General features: G+C 44.9%; 2 protein-coding genes across 2 annotated transcripts in view; one reads left to right on the top strand and one right to left on the bottom strand.

Annotated features, from left to right (window-relative positions):
- Positions 1–26,632, top strand: part of T265_00182 (hypothetical protein) — a gene marked incomplete at both ends in the record, with an annotated part of 48,820 nt that overhangs the window by 20,586 nt on the left and 1,602 nt on the right. Inside the window, 4 exons of the mRNA XM_009163890.1 lie at positions 5,942–6,204; positions 19,552–19,630; positions 20,402–20,621; positions 22,551–22,764. Of these exons, the coding sequence (XP_009162154.1) occupies positions 5,942–6,204; positions 19,552–19,630; positions 20,402–20,621; positions 22,551–22,764 (776 nt within the window). The remainder of the gene's footprint in view (positions 1–5,941; positions 6,205–19,551; positions 19,631–20,401; positions 20,622–22,550; positions 22,765–26,632) is intronic.
- The window catches only part of T265_00183 (hypothetical protein), a gene marked incomplete at both ends in the record, with an annotated part of 27,979 nt that extends 1,347 nt beyond the window's left edge, over positions 1–26,632 (bottom strand). Inside the window, one exon of the mRNA XM_009163891.1 lies at positions 26,441–26,632. Within this exon, the coding sequence (XP_009162155.1) occupies positions 26,441–26,632 (192 nt within the window). The remainder of the gene's footprint in view (positions 1–26,440) is intronic.

Genomic DNA, 26,632 nt, shown 5'->3' with positions numbered 1-26,632 from the left:
CTATTTGTTATCTGCCTCTGTAAATTAAAAAAACAAGTTTCTTTCGTGCACCAGCCAACTCTTGCAAGCTGGAATCCCTAATTTTATGAAAATAATCGGAGTTATTTTGCAGCAACGAGTCCACTGACAGGTGATGTTTGAAGTCACCTGCAGCTTTGGAGTATTCTCCAATGGGAGCGCAGCAGACAGGTGAGATTAACGCTGCCGCAGAAAAATATGTGGGATTTTCGCACGTTCCATTATGGAGCCTACGTGAACTGCCCCCGCATGTGACAGGAAACCCTACTGTGCCTGAAGTGTAACGAACCCTGGTAGGGAGCATGCTTTCATCTTTTAGCTGGACTGCTTAGTGAAACCCTGTTTTTGGTGGGCTTGTGATTGCGAAATCCTCAAAATGAGCTGCATGAATTCCGCCATGTTCGCATCTTTGCTTGCTTCATTACTGTTGGGAGTCTAGACTCCTAATCTCTTCATGTTCACTAAGTTGATGTTCATCCCTTTTAACCGAACCGTATTTCGGTATGGATATCGTCGAAACTACATGACCGAGTTCAAACCAACCATAGGAATTTTCTTCTTAATGTTTAAAATGTCTATACAAACTCTCCTCAGGCTTACGATCACCGAAAAAGCTGATAACTTGCACGACTGATTGCAGCCATTCATGACCCCACCTAACATGAAAAGAACAGACAGAGTGTATAAGATTTGTGCATTCTTGGACAGATAATTTCGGTCTTTTTTTAATGCCGCAGCAACTTCAAAGAATACGTATTGGTCAATTTTCGGTGAAAATCTGCCGGATTATAGATTCTGTTCGATTGAACTGGGCCAAAACCTTTTATTGACGTACGCCAATAAGGCTGTTCCACCAATGCCAACCAAGATTTTGGTCTTATTTATATAGAACTAACCTGTAGGTGGGCTTCAGAGCCAATATAAGGCCCAAGCCACGGGCTAACAATGCGGTGGATAGGATTTTGGTCCATTGTTCGACCCCAGTTGCGAGGTGTTTCGATTTTTATGTTTCAATGCATTCAGTTATTGTTCTGGCGTTAACGAGCTTCACTAACAAGCCAATTATCCCACAACACATGCAGGTACTAACTTTTGCGAAAACACTTATAGAATACGAAGCAAGCCCTAGTGCCTGCCCTGCTTGTGTATGAAAAAAATGTGTCATGCTGATCATCCATGGCGTGGTTGTTAATAGGTTCTGAATTACATAACATCAAAGTTCTAGATTGCCAAAGCAAGTGATGGCAAAAGAAAACAGATGTATGAAGTTATTGTAAGTATTGGGGGCCATGTAGTTGCTTGGTTCGTTGTGTGTTTGCGAATCGCGTGGTGTGCATCGGTCTTACACGTCCCCTGCATCCTACGTTTTTGGCATCTAAGTAAAGCAGACAATGATTTTTAACAGGTATGGTTGTGGCTCACGTAACCGCTTTCGATCATTACGGCAACCTTTCTTTTGGCGTGCGGATAGGAATTTCCCTAGTCATGAAGTAGTGAAAGTTGCACACAATCTGTAAAGACTGATATGGCCAATCACCTATACATGGAGCAAAGTTGTTACCTTGTTTTCTGAACACCTAAATGTTTGTTGGCACAGTTAAGATCGGCTCTGAATCCGAGAATGAGGATGATTTCCAAACAAAGTATGCATTTCTGGATGGGTGCAGAGGAATCGATTTTCGCTGTTCTGTATCCTATATCTGGTAACCCTAGCATACATGCCGTATTTTTATAGGCGGAGTCGAACTGCGTGTCCGTCGTAGAGAACAAAAGAAATTGCCAAATATCATGTTTTTCTCGTCCTCCCTCACTTCTATTATCCTACTCACTTGCTCCTGTGGTTCAGATATCCCAGCAACTGAATTAACCTTTTATCTTTTGCTTGGTAGCACTAGACAACTGAAGGCAACAACTGTTAACATTTTCCCTACGGTACGCACCATTACCATTCAAGCACCCCGATGAGACCCCATAGCATTCGTTGCTCTCGGATTTGTCTACATTACTGAACTATCGTTACCTATGTGCACGTTTTCACTCTTCCTCGCTCTCTTCGCTCTTCCCACCTACTGTAAACAAATATTTCTTAGTCTTGTTCATGCTCCTCTAAAGGGTCACATGTCCATCTCTGTTTATGCCTGATCAAGGACGATGTACGTTGTGGCTGCCAACCGAATCGACCGGTACCAGTGGTGACAGATTGTCCAGATATAGATATCTCTATGTAGATCCACAATCGCTCTTTAAGCGTATTTGCGTAGATGTAAGACACCGAGGAGTCAGATGCAACTGGTGATGAACTCCACGTCATTTCCCTGTTACTACGAAAAGCATTTATTTTCAACGTACGTGAAACTATTGGATTACGTTAGGGTCTGGTCATCGAGGGGAATAAGGCAATGGCTACAGCGTTTGATCGCTCTTTCTCGATCCATACCATATCAAATGACCATATGCCGTATGTGCGTGCTGTCACCATCCGGTCAATGTTCACAATATGCTTTATCGGATCTCAGCTGGAGGTTGCATTTTGTGAACGATCCGGTAGTGATAGCTGCACTCACTGCTCATATTGTCAATAAACATATCTAGTGCCTGTTGGTTATCGGTTGTTGTACGGCTGTTGTACTGTTCGTCCACCGTGGCAAACGGGCTGTCCCCATTCGAAGAGATCTCATCAACAAGCGGTGGCTAAACTTTGTAAGCCAATTGCCAAGCCCAGCCAGCAGATTCACAGCCACCTGATCAGCAAAAAAGCACCACAGTCGCCAATCATACGACGTATTGCCTCGTCTGCTGACTAAATCGAGCTGAAAATGTTTGTGAGTGGCCGCCTGATCTTTTGTCAGTTTATCAAGTTTGGTACAGATTACATTGCCTCATTGATCGTTTTTTCCAAATTTTTGTTCCTGGCCGAACCAGTTTTCATTCTGCTTGTTTAGGGTTGGCAATCCATCACTTGAACGTGTTATTTGCATCACATGATGCTCATTTATCTTGATGTAGATGTGCAAAACGCCGTTGTTTTTTCTTAAGTCTTTTAGCACTTGAGGACCGCTTTCTTTACACAATTCGCAATGGAAAACATTCAGTTCTGTCCCCATACGTACCGTACGTCTCCATACGTAACGATGGTGTTACACACTGTTTTGAACTGTGCAATAAAGAAAAAGACCTGAAAAATCTCAATCGGGACTTTTGTAATGTTCCTTGTAGGTTGTATTTTGCGAACAAGAGCCACTCTCACTACCAACATGTACACAATACCCGAATTCGTCAACGTATTTCGGAGTGGGTCGATAGAAATCGGCTCCAGAAAGTCGTCAGCTTTCTTCCGGGATTCAACGCAACGAAACTGTTAGCCTGTTTCTTTGTGGTTAGCTTTGATTTGTGTCTTCCTGTTTCATGTGCAGCCGCTTTGTGTTTTCGCCCCCCCCCCCCCATTGCATTCAGTTACTGTTCTGGCGTTAACGAGCTTCACTATCAAGCCAATTATCTCACAACACATGCAGGTACTAATTTTTGCGAAAACACCTATAGAATACAATTTGTTACGAGTCGTGTTCATCTGCGGCCAGCATCTCTGCGGTTCACGTCCGCTGGCCGAAAAGATCTTCGAACGGTTGGCTCCTCAAGTCAAGGCAATACGAACCTTCATCGCACTCTGTCGGCTCCGACTGCACCCAAGGACCTAGTACGGAACTACATTCATGCGAACTGGGTTGACGGCTATCGACAGAAGAATGCCTTTATTTGCACACAAGGTTAGTTATACCCGTCATTTTTGTTTTCAACTCAGTGTCAACCGAATGCTTTGCGTTGTGGGTTTTTAGTTCCAACTTTGACGGCGAAGGCTTCAGCCATTGCAAAGCCCCCTATAGCTGGGTGGTTAGGAAATGAAGTTGCTGACTGGCAAGTCCGTGGTTCGATTCCAACCCTGGCTTCTCAACTACTCCGGTGTCTAGGCCCGGGCACACTGGCCGTATCTCAGATCACGTACTTCCATCGGATAGCATGGCGGCTGGGCACCGAAGTGGCGATACAGCTGACTCACCCACGCACCATTACAAAGCCACCGTTATTCTCCGAGATAGGCATCCTTAGGAAGGCTATCCTCTCTTGCCCACGACCTAGTGTAAGACCACAAAGCTCTAGCCCTAAAGAGCGCAACCCAGGAAGAGTTCAGATGTTCCGTTTCCTGCGTTTCTGATTACTGTGGCTGGTAGGCCGTGCTTTAAACTCACAAGCTGTGATAGCGGTCGTGATACCTTGTCGTTTGGCCGCATCTTATTTGTCAGCCACGTGGTTACTTAGTTTGGAAGACACTATGCTACGTATCTTTGAAGATTCCTGTTGCTCTTTTGGGTATCTTGGAGCTACTTTAAGCCAAGGAGACTAACTGTTGTTCCATTGCTGTTTCGAACAGCAATAATAGTATGTAGGATGGAGCTAACAACAATAATGTCGAAGTTCCACAGGAATACAAACCATTTTAAATAGCCTATATGTTCTGATTCCGAGTTTACTCTTGGGCTTCCCATTTTCAAAGTGCAATACACAACACAGGTCTGGATTCGATTCCACCTGTTTCTCGCACGTTCGCAGCAACCCTTTGACGCAAGTGAATAAATTAACCTGGACGATTTTATAACTCCCGGCTTATTTTCTGAATAGGCTTTTGCCTACTCCAGACATCTTTGTCGCCAGTACGGATCCAGTTTTTTTGCCGTAAGCAAGGTAGTAACTAAGACGGCGCGACCGAACCCTGGATTCAGAAGGTGGTTGGCCTTTGATGTGTGTTACACATGAATGGTTGTTGGTTTCAACTCGGATCTGTACTTCTGATATAGGGCATCTTGCTTTCATAATCTGGGAACGATTAAACAACAGACAGTCCATAATCTGACAACGAAGTTTGGAGGCGTTAGCTAGAAACCTCCAGTTGGCAGCTGCCATTCTCCTGGATGAAAGTTTATGCTGCGCACCAGTCGTTAACGACGCTAACAAACCCACCAGAATTATGCAACCAATACCGGTCCTGTATTACAACCGTAGCCTCCTTGTCCCTGTTCCCACTGTCAGCGACCATGTTAGACAGTCCCCAATGTTTGATTGTCTTTTCTTCCTTTTTCTCCTGGGGACACAGTGTAGCAGCTAGGATCAAATTGCCTGAGGTCTTTAGCCAAAGAAGCTGAACTTAGTGTCCTCCTGGAGGGCTGATAGGTTTCTTTCAACAGGTTGTGGCATCTTGAAGGGATCATCTATAGAAAAACCCAATCAGGTTACGTTTCCAAACAGCTTTTTTCTAGTTGGTTAAGCTCATGGGGTGCCGTTATTGTTTCTACTAGGCCACTTGAGCTTTCGTATGACGGGAGTTTTTGGGTCCAATACAGTTGTTGCTCTCACTGGAGACTATTTCATTTTGAAAGCATATTCTATGAAAATAATCCACTCTAGGCTATCTTCACACATCACATTCGAAACCTAACCCTGAAATTTTACTGTCCACCACCCACAATTTACCGCTTGATCACTTGAGGATCGAAAGTCTTTCGCTGAGTACTGACCAAGAACTGAATCTGTTTATTTTATCTAGTACGGTGGCTGCGCAACGTTGCACTTGTCTGTGATTTGTGCAGTGCTTGCACATGCACGCGCACTGGTGTTTTTGTCACCGATACCGGTGACCAGATACGTGGTACGAGCGTGTGAGCCAGCTGTCCGGAATCCAATCTCCTGTCATACGGATGTTTACGGCTTATGCTGTCTGCTTGTTGTGCCCGCCCCCTTCCATATCCAATTTTGCACACACAATGTGTCATAGGATGGTGTTTTGAACCGAGATGGTATGGATCCAATCCCACCCTTTGGTCATTTGCTTCCGAGTCTCAGAGCCTTTATCCTCCTTGCTTATATCTATCAGGCACGCACAAAATCGGGACAAAAACCGCTACTGTGACGTTATTTGTTACGAGAGTAGTCGTGTTCATCTGCGGCCAGCATCTCTGCGGTTCACGTCCACTGGCCGAAAAGATCTTCGAACGGTTGGCTCCTCAAGGTCGTCCAATACGAACCTTCATCGCACTCTGTCGGCTCCGACTGCACCCAAGGACCTAGTACGGAACTACATTCATGCGAACTGGGTTGACGGCTATCGACAGAAGAATGCCTTTATTTGCACACAAGGTTAGTTATACCCGTCATTTTTGTTTTCAACTCAGTGTCAACCGAATGCTTTGCGTTGTGGGTTTTTAGTTCCAACTTTGACGGCGAAGGCTTCAGCCATTGCAAAGCCCCCTATAGCTGGGTGGTTAGGAAATGAAGTTGCTGACTGGCAAGTCCGTGGTTCGATTCCAACCCTGGCTTCTCAACTACTCCGGTGTCTAGGCCCGGGCACACTGGCCGTATCTCAGATCACGTACTTCCATCGGATAGCATGGCGGCTGGGCACCGAAGTGGTGATACAGCTGAATCACCCACGCACCATTACAAAGCCACCGTTATTCTCCGAGATAGGCATCCTTAGGAAGGCTATCCTCTCTTGCCCACGACCTAGTGTAAGACCACAAAGCTCTAGCCCTAAAGAGCGCAACCCAGGAAGAGTTCAGATGTTCCGTTTCCTGCGTTTCTGATTACTGTGGCTGGTAGGCCGTGCTTTAAACTCACAAGCTGTGATAGCGGTCGTGATACCTTGTCGTTTGGCCGCATCTTATTTGTCAGCCACGTGGTTACTTAGTTTGGAAGACACTATGCTACGTATCTTTGAAGATTCCTGTTGCTCTTTTGGGTATCTTGGAGCTACTTTAAGCCAAGGAGACTAACTGTTGTTCCATTGCTGTTTCGAACAGCAATAATAGTATGTAGGATGGAGCTAACAACAATAATGTCGAAGTTCCACAGGAATACAAACCATTTTAAATAGCCTATATGTTCTGATTCCGAGTTCACTCTTGGGCTTCCCATTTTCAAAGTGCAATACACAACACAGGTCTGGATTCGATTCCACCTGTTTCTCGCACGTTCGCAGCAACCCTTTGACGCAAGTGAATAAATTAACCTGGACGATTTTATAACTCCCGGCTTATTTTCTGAATAGGCTTTTGCCTACTCCAGACATCTTTGTCGCCAGTACGGATCCAGTTTTTTTGCCGTAAGCAAGGTAGTAACTAAGACGGCGCGACCGAACCCTGGATTCAGAAGGTGGTTGGCCTTTGATGTGTGTTACACATGAATGGTTGTTGGTTTCAACTCGGATCTGTACTTCTGATATAGGGCATCTTGCTTTCATAATCTGGGAACGATTAAACAACAGACAGTCCATAATCTGACAACGAAGTTTGGAGGCGTTAGCTAGAAACCTCCAGTTGGCAGCTGCCATTCTCCTGGATGAAAGTTTATGCTGCGCACCAGTCGTTAACGACGCTAACAAACCCACCAGAATTATGCAACCAATACCGGTCCTGTATTACAACCGTAGCCTCCTTGTCCCTGTTCCCACTGTCAGCGACCATGTTAGACAGTCCCCAATGTTTGATTGTCTTTTCTTCCTTTTTCTCCTGGGGACACAGTGTAGCAGCTAGGATCAAATTGCCTGAGGTCTTTAGCCAAAGAAGCTGAACTTAGTGTCCTCCTGGAGGGCTGATAGGTTTCTTTCAACAGGTTGTGGCATCTTGAAGGGATCATCTATAGAAAAACCCAATCAGGTTACGTTTCCAAACAGCTTTTTTCTAGTTGGTTAAGCTCATGGGGTGCCGTTATTGTTTCTACTAGGCCACTTGAGCTTTCGTATGACGGGAGTTTTTGGGTCCAATACAGTTGTTGCTCTCACTGGAGACTATTTCATTTTGAAAGCATATTCTATGAAAATAATCCACTCTAGGCTATCTTCACACATCACATTCGAAACCTAACCCTGAAATTTTACTGTCCACCACCCACAATTTACCGCTTGATCACTTGAGGATCGAAAGTCTTTCGCTGAGTACTGACCAAGAACTGAATCTGTTTCTTTTATCTAGTATGGTGGCTGCGCAACGTTGCACTTGTCTGTGATTTGTGCAGTGCTTGCACATGCACGCGCACTGGTGTTTTTGTCACCGATACCGGTGACCAGATACGTGGTACGAGCGTGTGAGCCAGCTGTCCGGAATCCAATCTCACCTGTCATACGGATGTTTACGGCTTATGCTGTCTGCTTGTTGTGCCCGCCCCCTTCCATATCCAATTTTGCACACACAATGTTTGGATTGGTTGTATGTTGTACGATGGTCTGTTTCGTTGTTCGGCCGTCATCTGACTCCCAGATAGTGTAAACCGACTGGACCGATCTGCTGTTCAGATTTGTTGATCTTTATGGTGAACCACAATGTGGTTCCATAATCGACCTAAGTTTTATGACCTAGTTGTTCACTTCCCAACCACTTTGTGTTTGCGGAGTGTGGTCTTAGCTCTATATCTATTGTTCATCACATCGGCGCCTCGGTAGAACGTTCCACCGCATTTGTCATTGTTTCATACTTAAAGTGGTTCGCTGTTAGACCCTTTCGGTGCCTAGCTTCTATGGCATCTGAAAGAAGTTCGAGAGCTGAGATTGCCAGATTGCCTAAGCCTAACCAGGAGCAGTCGAGATGCTGAGGTCGGTTTCGAACCACAAATCTTCTGGTCATTAAACTGGCACCTTGAGCATTAAGCTATGTTGAGCTCTGATCCTTGGTGTCAATTGTCGGTCGACCATAGGTTACGCGCTTCTTTTGTTAAAGATTTTCTTCTCAGACGGGCCCAGTGGTATTGTGCCTACCGTCCCGTTCGCCTTTTTTCTAATAATATTGCAAACAACGAAAAGCGCACTATCCTGTGATTACTTCTGATATTCCCAACGGATGCCATCACCGTCTGCCACTGTATTTTTGTAATACATTCAGTGCCGTAATCTTTATAGGTTTGAATCGTCATTCAGTGTTTTAGTGTCTTCTTTGTTCACCTTCGTTTCACTGTTATTCATTGTAGCATCCCCTTACCTGTTGGCTTACACTAAGGTCTCCCCATTTCGTTATTTTGTCCCACAGACCACACATGCCAGTGGGGTTTGTGGAGAAAGTTTCTGCACACAACAAAGCCACTCACCTAATTTGTCGTTTGATGTCGAAAAGACCGCCTTGTCTTGAAGTCCTCATTCAGAGAGTTCTCAATCTGGTTATCGCTCCCATACCTCTCCCAGATCTATTTTTCGTTAGTTCCCACCCCGTACGATGTAGCCGGGCTAGAATGGTTCCGCGAGTTGGGTGCGAAGTATACGTCCTTATTAGCCTAGTCTGCGGAGTGTGATCAATACATCAGTCTCACAACTTAAATTAACAAACATAGCAAAGACGGGCATCCACTGGTTAAAAAAGCAGGCGCATCTTCAGAAGACATTAGTCATAGTGTAAACGGGTTAGGCATTAGGTGTTTCTGAACACCCAGCAAATAATTGGTGGGTCACAGAACGGTCACTGTCATTTCTTGATTCAAGGCATCCCGTTGCTTTCGGGTGCTGAGCATAATTGGGCCAAGAATTTTGTCGGGCGGAGTATTCTAGATAACAGTTTGACTAGTGGTTCTCTGTGCCTCCTTCAAACTGGTGGAAACCGCGACATGGACAACGTGTGACTTGGCAGATGGGCGTGGAGGAGATTACGAAGAGTTTGGGTGTTGTTGGTGCAATACTGCTTCCAGTATGAAGTCCCCGCGATGCCCTGTGGCTCGACACGTTCCACGAAATAGTAACGAATCGATGTCAGTGGCGTTTGCGCTTGGAGGTGTAGGCACTTCATATTTTTTCTTAGGCTTTAAATATAGTTAGATAAACTTTGTGGTTGCATAGCAGTGTGGCATTTGTGACAATGATGACAAACACGTTGCTTTTAATTCCATTTACCGGATACCATTGATAGAACTCACTTCGTCAGTGTAAGATGAGCTTTTCGCGACCCCAGCTGATAGATTGGGCCTACGCCCGTACAGGCTGTAGCATGTCATTGTTCACGTGTTTTCAGATGCTTGTTCTGTGTGTTAGAAAGAGGACCGAACTCGGGTGTTAGTAATTTATTGTCAGCCCTGTGGACCTCCGATCGATCCATGAATTTACAACTAAATGTCTTTTTAAATTCCTGACTGATGTATGTTCTTCAAGCGGGTGTACTGTGGAAAGCTAATAGTCTGGCATAGGCGCTAAATGCTTGTGCACTTCTAGAACACAATGCAGGAGTGCGCAGTTTTGCATAAGCGCATTGATACGTTCAGTTGATGGAGTGACAGGTAACCGACGTCAATTATGGACCGCAAAGCATGTGAAGAGTATTCTTTTGTCCTGTGTGTGAAGTGAAGACCAGGCACAAGAGCCTCCCCACAACCGTGCACGACCCCCAGTAAGCCGCCATCTATCTCGATTCCAGCGCCATTTGCCATGGAATGTGCATTTACCAACAGACTGTTGCGTTAGACAGTCTCTCTCATGTTCGCTATCGCCGCACCATCGCGACACCTGCAAACTTGGGTTGGGTTCAAAAGATGAAACAACACACAGTAGATCCACTCTGCTCGCGATAATCACAACTTTACTTGTCCGTTCGGTGCAACCCAGATGCTGGTAGGCGATGTTCATTACACATATTCTCAGCATTGGTACACTAGAATAGCCGATTTATGAACATGCAGGGTAATCTGGTGCATCGATTCTAGCCAGAGTTTTAATTTTCGTCATACTCCAACGAAAGCTCTCAAAAGCACGCATAAACCAGTGAATTTCCGTTATTTAGTTACAGGGACGTTAACAGTGGACCCTTCTAAGAGAAAATATTGCCCTTCGAGGGGACACTTAAGAACAGCTCCAGTGATTTTCTCGAGCTCAACACGACTAACCTTCAAATTAGCCTACTTAATATGGAAAGTAACTGTATGGTAATGGTTTCCACACTTGCGGATTATTGATCGGCGTAGTTGTCATGGTAACAGAAGTCTAGGCGAAACACTAGTGGTCGCATGATCCACACAGTAGATGTTTTGTGGGCAGCTAGCTGATGGTTCAACTGGAGCCCTCACAGTTCCAAGTTCAGAACACAGACACTATACTGTTTCAGTGACTGTTGACGTTTTCGTACGATGCAGTTCCATGCTATTTCACCACAGCCTTCCTGGCAAAGGACTAATTTCTTGAAGTTCATGCGTAAGTATGAACTGGGTTGTTCAATTCGTGCCCAAGGCTCTCTTGCTCCATGTGTACTAAACTAAGAGAAAGAGAGAGGCGGTCGATACAACGTGGTAGGTAAACCAGCTCAGCATGAAGGATTCTGAATAGGTAGCCCTTAGAATGACACATGGTGCATAAAAAAATACCAAGGAAGTGGAAGAGTTAGTGGCAATCGGAAACAGGTTGGCCAGTGAACTTATCACCACACCATTATCTCCATATTTTCCTTCCTACTTTTTGAACCTTTCACCATACTGTACTGTCCATGTCTGCGGCACCCCTAGGTAACGTGCCACTGTATACGTCCCCCGGACTGAACTCCCGTTAAGCGAGCACCGAGACACAAAGAAAACAGTGGCTTTAAACGGGTTTTGTGCACTCGATAATATTTGGGGCCTTATTTTTAGTCCTTATCAACGCAGTCTGCTTCGACAACGTAATAGCTTCTGCACCATATTTAAATTCGCACCCGAATTCATCAACGCGAACGTTTTCCAAATTTAATGCCCATGCCACAATTGATGATTACCACAGCGGGCTTTCTCATTGACCGTTTGTCTGTGCAAGACCTTAGCTGACTCACTCGATGCGTTGGCGCATGGCACAATGAGTCAGCTCCCTAATTGCCCATAGTCTGAAGAGGGTATAGTGGATGACTACTTACCCTGTTTTCTATTCATCCACGTCAGCTTGGACGTGGTGACCCAGTCTAATGCACCTGTCTGAAGAACTGAGTAGACACTAGCGCGTAACGAGCAGCCGTGTCTGGCGTAACTAATCCAATGTGAAATTTAGACTGACACACTCCGTGGCTCCATTAATCGTGTTTCCCTTTCTGAGTTGGCTGATACACATATTACTTGGAAATGGACTTGGATGAACTGAAATGTGAAACAGTGACTGGTGACTGTCGGGTTTGAGATCAAGCTTATCAGCTTCACAATATTTTACTGGTCATTAAGAAAATAATCGTTGAGCTTTAACCTCCATTTGGTGCCTGGCTGCCATGCCACCCGGAGGATGCACGAGGGCTGGGATACTGCCAGGATACTGCCCAGGCATAGACAGGGGAAGTCGAGATGCCGAGACTGGGTTCGAACCGCGAACATTGCGTTCAGTAAATTTGAGCTCTAACTAGTGAACCATCCCACCTCGGTCAGTAACAACTGATACGTGGGCCACCGAAACATTCACGCAGTTTCACGAAGTCCCGCATGCGAATAGCAATGTAGTCATTTTGACTAATTACGCATAAATGTGCCAACACCGTGGCAAGTGGAAAAACATTCGGTGTCCGGGAGCCCCCGTGCACTGAGCCCACGTTTAGCTGACGATGATATCATTCCGACCACATTTTCATAAAACGAACATCTTGTAATGCTCACCCACTGGTTCTCAATAGGCGCATGAGTGGTGGTGACGGTGCGTACTGTACAACTACAGGTTTGTTTGTGTTTCGTCCGTTTTACTATCCTACCCAAAGATAAATGGGGTATGTATATATGTATATATGACTGGTTATCCCTTCCTAATGCATAAAGAACGAAACTCAGCACCGAACAATATCACTGTTGGTTTTGGGGGCTGCACCATCGTTATAGATTTCCGACAGTCCGTGTGTTGAAGCCAGCGCACTCACATTAGTATAGTACTTTGGAGCATTTAAAAAGAAATACAGTCATCGTTCCGGTTTCAAATCCCTGGATTGTCGCCTTATAAAACAGGTAGATCTGAATGCATGGAAAGAATGAACGTTTTGGCACAGCGGTCGGTTTTTCTACGGTGTTGAGGGCGTTTTTCAGAGGCATTACCATACGTCGTCCTGGGTTTTGGCAACCTAGAAGTATTCCGACTCTCGTGGTTGTAAACCGAGCGTTTTTTCATGTTTCTGACTTGTTCGAGAACAGCAAACAGTTTTCCAAACTCCGCTGCTATCGTTTTTCGCCGGTCAAAACTGCCACCCCGAAGATTTGCATGTGTGTCGTTTCCTGTCGGAATCGCAACACCGGTGGTGGCATTTCGATACCACCTACTGTGACATTTGCTTAACGATCGAGGTGCAGACCATTGTCTGGGCGGTTGGTAACAAGCAGCTTACTTTATTCTTTTCGGATAAATCGTACGATCCCAGTTAGATTGATTCTGGGCGCCTCAGAGGTCACTGCGATGGAGTTGGCTATAAATATTGCATAAGGTTGGAACAAGTTTATTTAAACTTTAGTTATGTGGACTTCGTGCTCCATTTATCCTCCCCTACAAGGAAATACAGAAATCCGTCTTTGATAGTCATGCTTATATGAAAGATTACAGAATACATCAAGAACAGAACACCTCTTTGTTTGATAGTCATGCTTATATGAATGATTACAGAATACATCAAGAACAGAACACCTGTCTTGCTATATTCTATGCGAATGTGTCCATGATAGATCACTTATTTTTCCACAACCAAATAAATACGATACATAACAATTTGTCTTTTACGGGAGGCTCACCTGAAACCCAGCTGAATCTCCAGCTTATGATACGGCTTGGTGCGCTACATTCAATCGAAGAAGGGCATCATGAATAGGATATTCAGTCGGGTTTCTGGTAAGTTTCCTGTGAAAACCAACTTGGTGTGAAAATGAGTGTATTTGTGGAAATTTTTGCAATTTCGGCTCAAGCAGAACCTAAGGTTTACAGAAACTCGGGAGCTGCGCCCACCTGATGAGCCACAAACACACATTACATCGTTTTGTTGGTCCCTCCGAACGAATACACGGTTGAATTTAACCTCATGGTGAAAAACGCTGTATAGAACTCCTGTTTACGGGCGGTACATCCACAGTGAACAAACTGAGCTTCTGTGGACTCGACCAGGATAGTAAAATAACACCCGATAGCCACGCTGTCCTGCTTGAGGCGCTGTTCAGCCTGGGTCTAATTCTATCCTTTTTAATGATAGCACTTTAAACATGTCTTTCGCAACTGTATAATACAGTAACTACCAGGAAGTAGTTATGCACGTGACGTTTGGTGGGTAACTGTGTCACCAGTACGATAACGGAATGTGGAAAACTCCTGTTATTTGTCCGCCGAACCATAATTGAGCTGAAAATTGAGCAGTCCGATTTGAAACTTGAAAAACCTGCAAGTAGTCACTTACATGTGCTTTGTTACAACGATGGTTGCCGCGTAGCTAGCTGGTCCTTTTCTGGAGTCCCGTTTATTTCAAGAAATAGCTTTCTGATCCTTGAAAAATGATATGACATGGTGCGGTACCATACCATATCGTCTGACATGGTACGGTCTTTGTAGGGGGAGCCTTCTTGGAAGGAGGTAACTAGCATTACAACGAACACTAGCAGTAACCACCCATTTGTTGTTGACATGCCAGCACCGTGCGTCAACTACTTTAAATTTCATCTAGACACCGCATGCCATGTGTCACACGGTCTATGATTCGTGCATTTTAACTCATCATTGCGATGATATTCAGACGGTCGAAGAGTTTTCAGCAACCTTGTGAGTAGTTTCCTTTATCAGACGGTTTTCTTGTCACGTATTCCCACTATCGTTGTGTCTGTAAAACGAGTTCAGTTAGCGCACGTACAGTTGTCACATCATCAACACTGACGCTTGCTCTCACTTTTCGTTGATCCGATGAATAAGAATGGATAGTTAGTGAGACAATACCTCATTGATAGTAAAGCACAAGGTATTAATCGCATTTGGGACGTTTGCAGTACGTTGACTTCCACTCTATCGCCTGTTTTAGGCGACCGTGCTTTTCAGCCAATCATAGGCGGCCAGACGTGTATTCATTTGCGGAAACACATGCCACACTGAATCCGGAACTAGTCTTGCTGTTCAGTGAATTTTTGTCTTAACAGCTGTCTTCGACCTCTTGATTGATCCCCATATTCTATCGGCACGTTTCTGTGACGCCTTCTTAGTTGTCCAATATTCAGACGTCGAAGAGTTTTCAGCAACCTTGTGAGTAGTTTCCTTTATCAGACGGTTTTCTTGTCACGTATTCCCACTATCGTTGTGTCTGTAAAACGAGTTCAGTTAGCGCACGTACAGTTGTCACATCATCAACACTGACGCTTGCTCTCACTTTTCGTTGATCCGATGAATAAGAATGGATAGTTAGTGAGACAATACCTCATTGATAGTAAAGCACAAGGTATTAATCGCATTTGGGACGTTTGCAGTACGTTGACTTCCACTCTATCGCCTGTTTTAGGCGACCGTGCTTTTCAGCCAATCATAGGCGGCCAGACGTGTATTCATTTGCGGAAACACATGCCACACTGAATCCGGAACTAGTCTTGCTGTTCAGTGAATTTTTGTCTTAACAGCTGTCTTCGACCTCTTGATTGATCCCCATATTCTATCGGCACGTTTCTGTGACGCCTTCTTAGTTGTCCAAATCATAAGAAAGCAGCAGACTACCGAAATAAACAGACAAAAATATAAAAACAAATGTCTAAGTATGTACCCCAGCGACATGTGAGACAACTCGACCGAGGTCAGGTTGGCAATCCACGTGTGTCTCAGTTCTTCGCCACTTTCTCTGATCGTGACCTGGTAAGGTAAAACACACTCGCCCGTCAGTAGCTTTCATACACGACTACTGGCTTTCTCAGCTATGTAAAAAGTCATTTGATTTTGTGGACTTCATGTTTGATCCATTGCTGTTAGACCGGTGATGAAATGAAAGGTACCGACGAAGATTGTGTCCTAGCGGTCGTACAGAACTCCGCAGATGTTGGAAGCTCTAAACAACTCTGGTACCTAATGCTTAAGCTTAGCGAAAAAAAACATTAGCATCCAAAAGCCGATTTTTCGCGCCATACTAACCTACTGTCATGATTATTGGATGTTCGCTGAATTATTGCACCTCACAAATAGGCCTAGTTTCCACAAGTTCACACACAATGTACACGGTAAGCGTGGCACCCCAGAAGCTAAGTTGCTTGATCCACACCTATGCTAGGTGTCCGACCGTTCCGCTAGAATGCTTTATCCTCCCATGTCAGAACTACTCGCAGATGATCAAGCTGTGGGTTGAAAGTGCCATACAAACGCCCGAAAATTGTATTTTGTCGCTATGGTAGACACAATTCCACTTGATTCGAATATTGGATGAGTCGTTTGTGAATATAAAGACGAAAACTACCAAATACTTTATCCAGAGGTACTCGTGCATCAGAGGCATAGACGTCAGCTGAACGTCAGCTCCGTATCCGTTCGCTAGCGGTTTCTGTAACAAATCGGCACTATCCTTGTCCGTATCCACACCGTGGAATATGAAACTTCAAGAATGAACTGGACTGAAAGCCACGGTGAAGTTCCGAGGTTTGACTCACCTGAAAGATTGCCGATTGAGATTTGCGTTCTTTAACAATTTTCCGTCATAATCTCGAAAAATGTGTCGGAGACGGACACAAATCGTGCATCATTCGTCAGGTGACACTAAGTGTTCCAGTGCTTGTCCAGGTAACGCAGATCACAGAATTTTCTGTGCTGGTCTGTCTGGCCGTTTATTTATTCACATGCCGTCCTCCTTGCTCGCTTTAATAGCTACATCTGCAGACGCTGTCCGTGCATGATTAGACACACCCAAGAAGATTTCAGACTGGACAAAGGTGCCGGTAATGGCACGCAGCTATTGTAAACACCTGTCAGTTCCCGTAGCCTGCTGTGCGTGGTTGTTTGGTTCGATTGCACATGAACAACAGACTCTGCATTGTTGTGTGGCGTTGTTTTTCCACAATTTTTGTTTGTTTACGGAGAGTGGGTGTAAGCGTGCCCGAGGTTTGAGCACTCTTGTGGTGCAATAAAACGGGATCTCCTTTTGCGTGAATCTGGCTCTGTTTATCTTCTTTTATGAACGGTAGCTTGACATTTGTTTATCCGCACCGTGTGTAGCTAATTTTCCCAGTAGAAAACTCGACCGACCATGCTGCAAGACAACCTACCTTGTATGAGCGGGATTCTCATTTCCCAAGATGCGAATCGGAGGGAGGAAATCACTTGCTTGAGACTTCCAATAATACTTTGGGCTCGAGTCCAGTGCTTCCCGATTTTCGTGTGGACTCACCTAAATAATTGCGCCACCACAAGTGGAGGATTATTCAAACCAGAGTCACGTGAACGCGAATTCTACGAATTCGGCATCCGGCTACAGCTAGTGTTAAACTAAATTGGTCTCCGTTTCCGTAACGCAAATCGGCTTACAATGTTGGCGATAGAGATTGGATTAAGACGCACTCTGGAATACCTTTCCTCCCCCCGACTACTTGAGTCACTAATAGCAACACAGGGCCAGGTCCACATCACTCAAGAGTTTCGTGAAATATGCCCTGCTGATGATTTCCAATAGAGATGAAACAGCTATTCAGTGCTTTTCAACATCGACTGGCCTCACAGACAAGGCGAAGTCCTGCTTAAAAATTACCATGTTTCCTCACACTACGACCAGTCTTGGCTTGCCCCGTTTGTTGAACCAATCTCTGATCGGAAGTTACCACACGATCTACAGACGATGTGTGTAACACATAACAACGGATCCTAACTAGACTGGTGCAAGTCCTTTGCGCCCCAACTTTTACCAGTACCCAATGGCTTGATACCGCGCAACCAGTTCTTATCCCTAATTATTATATGAGTATTCCTTACCTAACTTTATTTCTTTCCAGCGCCCACAATCCGCCCTTCACTCTGCGCTGCATGTTTTGCCAACTGAGTGGTTTTATACTCATTGTTCCTCCTGGGGACACGTCCTTTTAGGCAGCTTCCTTCGGGCGGATCTAGCACACCAGTTCATCTTACGACCAGCAATGGTAGAGATGCTGAAATTCAGTGGCGTCACTCTATGTACAACTAACCGTTCGCCCTTAGCCATTGGGGCGTTTGACTTGTCCGCGGTCCACCCAGTAATGTGTCCCAGCTACGGAAATCCGGAGTGACCGTATCTTGACGATATCCTTTTGGGTAACTTTTTTCTTAAGCAAGCGAATCGTGAAGTATAACTTGGCGGATAATATACAATCTTCTGTACACCCTAGTGGAGTGATATCTCTAAAAGGAATTACCATACGTAAACAAAACGGTGATTCATTGAAAGATTCGTTGAAAGACTACTTGAACGCGATAACTGACCTACAGGAAGCATTAGTGACTCGTGTTATATTCAAAGATGCGTCGATTTTCCACTTGGTTCGATTAATCGATTCACTTGGTGGTAATCTGGCGATCGACCCGGCTGCCTATTGTTTGGACACGTGGCTTGTCAGGTGCCTAATCTAGTAGTACGCGTTAGTGGTGTAGTTTGATTGAATGACATAGTAGACTGACCCACCAACATTGCTCGAGGGAAGCACACATAAAGAGTAAAAAAAATTATCACACTATCTCTCTGTCGCTCACTATATCTCATGTGCGTGGTCACGTTTCATAACACCGTACAACGCATCCTGTAAAACAGGATAAAATCGCAATATTGGAAGGCAGATACTTCACCAAAAATGCAAAATCCGTGCTCTTTGCAGGCATCTACATGGTATGATCCAGCCACTGAGGTAGGATAAACCAAACGATTCAGTTGGACGTACTGTTCTTCGCCTCCTTCGCAGTTTAGTGCTCCCAGTGCAGCTTAAAGGTTGCATGAATGGACGCAACGCTGCATACAGAGAAGGCAAAACGGATCAGTCGGAATGGGGGAAAACCGAACTACTGAGTGCAAGATACTCAACTAACCGACAATGTGTTGATGTTGATCATACCACAACGCAACAAAAATCCGAACGGTTCAACTAGCCAATTTCCAACCGACTATTCAGGTCACATATCTTAAAGACTCCTTAAAAGCTATGGAAACTCAGTCTTTCTTAAAGGAATCCAACCAACTGCGCACTGACGACGTTCTCTCGCACGGTGACGGAGTGTGTGCAAGCCAATCGCCCACCTCAGTCAACTAATCGATTGCCACCTGATTAATAGTCTTATACTTGAATGACCTGACTGTGCTAATGATGATTGCATAGGATTTGGTAGGATGGAGATCCCAAAATTTTGTTGACAGGACTCATTTTTACGTTGTGTTCTGTTGTTACCATTGTTATCGTAAACCATAACATGAAATTCCGGATTTGTTATGACATTTTGTTAAGATGTGGTTCTATTTTTAAAATTTTGATCACCCAAAGTGGTCTCACCACACCTATTCCAATATGTCACCGAATGCTTTTATTTCACGACACTTCCGGTTCCCTTTTATTCTCCTCTTGACCTTCTTCATCTCTCCATTCCTGCAGGTCCTCTCTCCGAAACGGTTGGTGATTTTTGGCAAATGATTTGGGACTATCATGTCCCGGTCATCGTTATGATCACCAAGTAAGTCCAATTCCTCGGTGCTTTTATTAGTTCTTCGACCGCATCGTTGTCGTCCATTGTCTATACTAGTTGATCAAGTATTTCAAAGCTTCGGCATTTCAAAGTGTGAGGCCATCATCTGAAACAGCAGAACAAGCCGCTTCACACATAAGGTGTGGCGTCGTTCTCTCATAAAAACAAAAAAAACAGTCGTTCAACTGTAACACTATCGGCGTATAGCTGTCATGCCACCCGAAAGGAGCATGGGGGCCAGGATATTGTCGAGTTTCCCGCGATTAGCCAGAAGCAGTCGAGAAGCCTAGGTTGGATTCGAGCCACGAACCTTCCGGTCATCATGTTCGCGCCGTAACCACAGCTATGCGTCCTTCTTCATAAAAACAAAAAAAACAGTCGCTCAACTGTAACACTATCGGCATATAGCTGTCACGCCACCCGAAAGGAGCATGGGGGCCAGGATATTGTCGAGTTTCCCGCGATTAGCCAGAAGCAGTCGAGAAGCCTAGGTTGGATTCGAGCCACGAACCTTCCGGTCATCATGTTCGCGCCGTAACCACAGCTATGTCGAGCCATACTCGATTCGATAAGCGGGAGGTCATGGGTTCGAGTCCCGTTCAGAGACTGTCTTTGCCTTTGGCTTATATTCTTGGATCTGTATTCAAGGTTTTCCAAATCGTCGTTTTTTCTGCATATTCGATTTGTTTAAACGGCTAGCAACCTCGCAGCCGCCTTGACAAACTGCTGCGTATCCCCACCCATTGCTCAAATCCACAGGGTGCTCGAAGCAGATCGTGTCAAATGCTTCCCATACTGGCCAGATTCGGTCGACAAGAAAATGTATTTCGCTTGTGGCCATTCTGGAGCCGTCCCGGTTGTGAAAGACGGTCTTGGAACCAATTCGTCCCTAGTGGTCCCGGAATTCGCCGTTGAAAACATGGGCTCCCAAACGAATGCACATTTCACTTGCAGTACGCTTCAACTCACCCATTTACCTGTAAGTGATGTAATAAAAGCTACGACCTCTTAGGCTCGCCACATTTTGCCTTTTTCCAAAAACGATCTTTCCTGTTTGCTCTTTTTCCATCCCGTTTCATTTTCCTCGGGAATGCTCAGTTTGTTGACTGACTTTTGTATACTTACGGCTGATACAGTTGAATGTACTGTGCAAACCGTTCACCGGAACATCCATTGACAGCTTTTAGCTTAAGCGCTATGATGATAACGTGCTTTCCTCCCTGCTTCATTTGGGATGAATTTAATCAGTGTACAAAAGAGGACTATTGGATCACTCGCTCAAACTTTGGACATTCCATTCGTCGCTTGCAAGCTCTCCCGTACATTCCATCAATGTGGGTTATATAAGTTGATGCACGATTGATTTAGTGCTCAATTCCTTACATTCCAATCGGGCGTTTTTTGTGTGCATATCTTTCTCTCACAGTTGTCAATTAGGACTCCTACGCAAGTGGCGCTCCCTTGAGACGGATGCGGTTGTGTCACACCAATGCATGGAGCGAATACTCATTGCTGTTATCAGCAGGTATAGACATGGCACAATTTCGTTCGGTAAACAAGTGGGGAGTGAGATGGCTGTCTACGCATTTGATGCGATGGCTGGTATCGTTCAACTGTGAATTTATGTCGAAAGAGGAAGGGCTGTGTTTACTGATACTTCTACCGTAGGCCTAGTGTCATTTGGAGGTTAGATTTGTTCTCAGCCACCGCCTGAATCAGCTGTTTGCCCCATCGATTTCTCATTTCACGTCACATTTAAACACGTTGAAGAACGCCATTTTCCGGTCTCATGTTTGGCCTTTTGGTCTAGTAATGCATCGCCACTTTAATTGGTTTTACTCAAGGTTGCAGTTTATGCATTATCCACAGGTGTTAGTCACGGTACTTTAAAATCAGTGACTTTGGACGCGCTGTCTTGCGCCACCCCCGTTTGGGACGTTCTTCCACAAGGGATTGTACATACCGGCATTATGGGTATGCCTAGCCGTACGGTAGGTATCACTTATCCACTTATCAGGTGTCACACATCCTGATGTCATATGGACAGCTCTCTTTTGGCTTCAACTGATTTATTTGATATAGTTCTGTTACTTAGAGACAACTGGTAGAATCTTGTTAGGTTACCCGTTCGGGAACTGCGCTGCTGGTCCGCTTCGCCAGACTGCTACTTTCTTGACCGCATCAGGCTCTGAGCGAGATTCGTTTGTTCACTGACCAGGTTGACTAATTCATCGATTACAATATCGGATAACAGTTGAGTTGTACTGTTCTAGTACCCCCGCACTAAGCCGTCATTCACATAACGGAGATAGCATCGCCATTTTCTCACTCCAGCAGTAGATAATTGTACAGCTGACTCTTTGCACATTTTGAATGCGCTTTTGGCAATGCAGTGTTTCTGTTTTCCTATCTAACTGGTCATCCCCAAACTCTCTTGGCTACCTTCTATCGTTTCATACGTCTTTTTTTTCGAAATTTGTGGGACACCTTGTGAGCAATACTAGAGGACGCGTAACACCACATAGCCTTTATCGATCCCGTGTTCCAATAACTGCGCCTTCTAGCTGTTTGAAGATTGTCAATCCAACACAGTGGCTTAAAGTTTAGACCCGCGTGAGGCCCTAATGGGTTGCGACTGTGTCATCTCTCCGGCGATAGCCAAGCTATCTACCTTCTCAAGGTAGAGGAAACCAATAGTCACATATGTCAACTTCTAGCGACATTCTGTCTGATTGAGCTTGGTGGATCGCAGTAACGATCAGTTGTGATCACCACGTGGATGTGATAGGCGTGAGTCCATGTTTTCAACCACATGTTCCCCATTTTCTCTACATTGCCTTTTGTACAGATCCATTTACCCATGTTATCATGCAGATGTTGCTGATCTGCCCGTATTATTTTCCACTAGAATAAGCAACGCCGGACAGTGCTGCACTATGCCTGCTCCTCCTGGCCTGATCACGGTGTCCCACAGACCACCGAAGGTTTGCAGAGACTACTCTCTTCCGTCCAGACCGCATACACCGGTGCTATTCGCCTGCTAGGCTATTCGTGTTACATGGAACAGGAAGTGCCGCCACCGCCTGTCGTCGTCCATTGTAGTGCCGGTATCGGTCGCACCGGTGAGTTATTATCTGCACGAATGTGCATGTTACCATGTCCTTCGCTCGGTGGTCGCCTTAGTCGTTAACCCTGTGTCAGTAGTCCACGTCTCATTAATCATTCGTGGTGGCCAACGGGAGAATAATATTTCTTCTACGCCGTTGCCTTTCTCCTATCGATTGTTCATCAATGCTCGGACAAAGTAATTTATTTGATTCAGGTTAGTTGTTTTTTCCCCAGCTGGTTACCAAAGTGGATGGTATCGGTTGAACCATGTAACACTTAGCTTGACTCTACTAACTTGGTTGCGCTATGGCACAACGTGAGTGTTATTTAGAGGCATTAAAGTAGTTTTGCGATCGTCTCTTATCTATCGGGTGATCATATGACTTATCAGTAACTTACTTTTCCAAGAAGATGCCGATTCTTTAGTTGGCGAAACTTTTTTCGTCTGCTGGAGACTCCTAAACCGATTTCATTGATCGATAATAACGTTGACAGCCATGACTCAGTTTAGCGCTTCAACTATATTTCCTTCAATGTTTAACTTACTCTTGCTGTCGCCATTACGAATCGTGAAACATTTAAGTAACATGTTGCCATCACCAGAGTTACATCTCGATGGTTTGTTGACAGTGTAAAGAGATAATTCGTTCTTTTTTCTGCAACGCTGCACTTTCTCCCGCTACGCAGTTATCATCGGTGAACAGCTCTGATTTGCTCGCCGTTTCTGAAGCGGATCACCAATCCTCTTCGTTTCAATGGCCATATTCATCCTGCAGACGTTTAGCAAACGTCTCCTGACATTACTTACAACTTTCAGCCCAGTTCACTTATTTATTCTGTATGTGCAACTAGGGTTTGCGCGCACCCTTAAGGCTGGTCACATGATCAGACACGAATTCCTTGGATAGATATGCACCCAGTTTTCCTTTCACTGTGGCCATCAAGAACACGTTTTGTCACACCCTCTTTGGCTAACGTTTTCTCCCTAATCGGTGTGGATGTTTGTCAATCAACCTGATGAGGTGTTTGGTTCTTTATTGTTTATCTGATGCATGGTTCAACCCAACCATCGGACGCGACAGCAATAATAGCAGTTTTGCTCAATTCCCTCGCAATGAGTATCCGTATTCTGGTTTGTTTTTGTCATGGTCGCGAAATGACACATAAACGTCTACCAACTAGTTTAGATTTCATCATCAGTAGATTATCACGAGGATGGAATATTGATGTATACAAAAGCGGCGTCCAAACGAGCGTGTCTAGGCCTGCGCAAATTCGGTCCATCTCTGTAATTGGTGAACTAGATCGTCTGGTTGTGCTGTGATTGTGTCTGGTTTTATGTAGATAGAGAAGACTAGCCTTGTTCTTGTTGGAGCCGCAAAATATGTTTGAATTCGTCATTTCCCCTCGTTTTTCGTTGTTTTTCGCGATCTCTTCGTGTCGTTATTGGCATTCTCCAATGGTAGGTGGAAGCGTTCTCTGTTCTCCGTGGCATTTTTAGCAATCACTGTATGGCTTGTTTGAATTCACCTAACGAACCTCAGGTATCACTTCTCACCCACGCCAGATGTCATTATAGATTTGTCCGACACTCAGTCGTTTGTGTCGGATATGCCAACGCACTGGCAGTTAATAATATCAGTCTTCCTGGTGTTGACAGGGATAGCTTTCCACTCACCCTGATCAGACCGTTGCAGACAGGTAATGCACATAGTCACCACGCTTGGCGAACTGACCGGGAGAATGCCTTAGATGGTTGACTTAGATTCAGAATTTGAACAGTTCATTGAATCAGACTGTTGTCACAGGTAACGCTCACGAAACCAAGAGGATATATATGTGTGCCTTATGAGATACTGTTAGTTTACCCAGTAGTACAGAAGAATTCTCCAAAATCACCGCGACTACACCACCCGTATCACCGAAAGGTGGTAATGAAATACTCATCAATTTGTGCTCTTGTACTGAACAGATGTTCCTTCATTCGAAATATCCGCATTAAAGGTCTGTTCCCACCGTAAACAACAATTGGTGGGATGCATAAATTCCGCCACAAGAAGCTCCCCCGCATGTTGCAACTCAGACTACGAGGGACCTAAGGTTGTCCCAGCCAGCAATAACGGTAGAGTATCCGACACACATGGTCGTTGGCTTGTGCTGCGTAGCACCACTATGCTCCCCAATAACGCACTGATGACGTCACCTCCATTGGTGACGAAACGTTTGCAGTCAAATTGCCCAGCTCAGCGAACAAGCTAACGACCATCTACGCTACCTGAGCTACAGACATTTTCCTTTATAGAAATCCGACACACAATTTAGTTTCCTTCTCTGTCGCCTCATGTTTCCGCAAATCAGTGTACGGTCAGTCCATCATCAATCAATCGTTATTTTAGGAATAACCAGCCTACAAAACTTCATACTCGTTGTGACAGTAACCACTGACAGAGACCTGGGCCAGACATGGATCAGTCACGCCGTCCTACGGGACCACAGTTTTGTTATTAGAGAGGCCTGGCATGCCAAACTCACGGGCGGTTTTGGCTCACTGAGCACAAAAATAATATTAGGTTTTATGTTTTTCACAGTGAATGCAACCCACCTGAGCGTATATCGGTGACGATAAACCTGTTTGCAGTCCGAATTGAACGCGTGGGCGTCCGTTCGTCCCAAGTTTCAAGGATGATTGGTACTTGCGTAGTTTTTTTTAGCACAAACGTAGGACATTCTAGCCAGGCTCAAAGTCGTGTACTGTTGATATGATACCTTAAACAAAAATATATTCAGAATATGTTTTCATCGTTCGGTCGGTCGTTCTCTTTGTCAGTATGTACTGGTTGAAAGTTTGGAAGTCTAGCTCGTGTCTGAACGTCTCGATGCCGTTCGAAGGTGGATTAGGACAGAGAGCGGAGCAGCACCATATGCATTATTGTGGTTCAGTTGTGATGTTATAGTACGCCTTCGCGATATAACCACTTTGTTTATGGGTTGCCGTTTGACTGACTGGGATGATGGGAATTAGTGACCTTTACGTGCGCTTCGCTATGTCTCGATGAAATCTCGCAATGTTTCGGAAGTAATCTACCGTGTGGAGCTTCATCCTGATTGAAACGAGGAATCTCAACACACTAAAAATTTTGAGACTATATGGAAACCGTAAGCGAATAGCGGTCGCGTGGTATTTCACCCCGAACTGCGCACCATCTCACACCACAAACACTAGAGGTCACTACCATTGTCGTTTATTTTGTTTGTCGCATGGTTTCAAACGTGAAAAAAATGGACTGATAGATGTGGAAGATTAGGACACGGTCCCTATCAATCAATCATCAAGGAGTAGCAGCTTCGTTGAATTTTTTCAAATTCTACGATGGGCCCTGTGTGCGAAATCTGGGGTGGGGGAAAACTGGCGTGACAACTACTTGGTGCTCAACAGCATGATCGCTCCATTGTTTTTGATCTGGAGACCAGATGTGCAACCTTCCACCTGTTCGGTAGGATTGAACTGTTCAACGAAATACACTCATTTGCAAACAAATTTGGCCTGGCTAGAGACTCACCTGGAACCCAGCTGAATCTCTCGTTTATAATGTTTCTAGAAGTTTTCAGTGTGTTGTGTCTATACATTACAGATAAGTAAATCTTTGATTGTACTCACTCTGTGTTTTCGTCTCCCAATGTATATCTTACCCATGGAATGAGTGCAATTTTAATGGCCGTGTAACCCATGGTTTCGTTCTCATGAAATAACTTGTGATAGCTCTGGATAACGTTTGAACGGATTGGAAAACGCGCAGTATTTACTGAAACACCAACGGGAGCTCTGGGTGTTCTTGCTCCTTGGGGTTGGTCAATGAATTCGTTCTCTGACTCGCGATTCAT

Source organism: Opisthorchis viverrini (assembly GCF_000715545.1).
Source record: "Opisthorchis viverrini unplaced genomic scaffold opera_v5_2, whole genome shotgun sequence".
Lineage (NCBI taxonomy): Eukaryota > Metazoa > Platyhelminthes > Trematoda > Opisthorchiida > Opisthorchiidae > Opisthorchis > Opisthorchis viverrini.
Note: the sequence above shows the minus strand (reverse complement) of the source record. Positions and strands in the feature narration are given on the sequence as shown.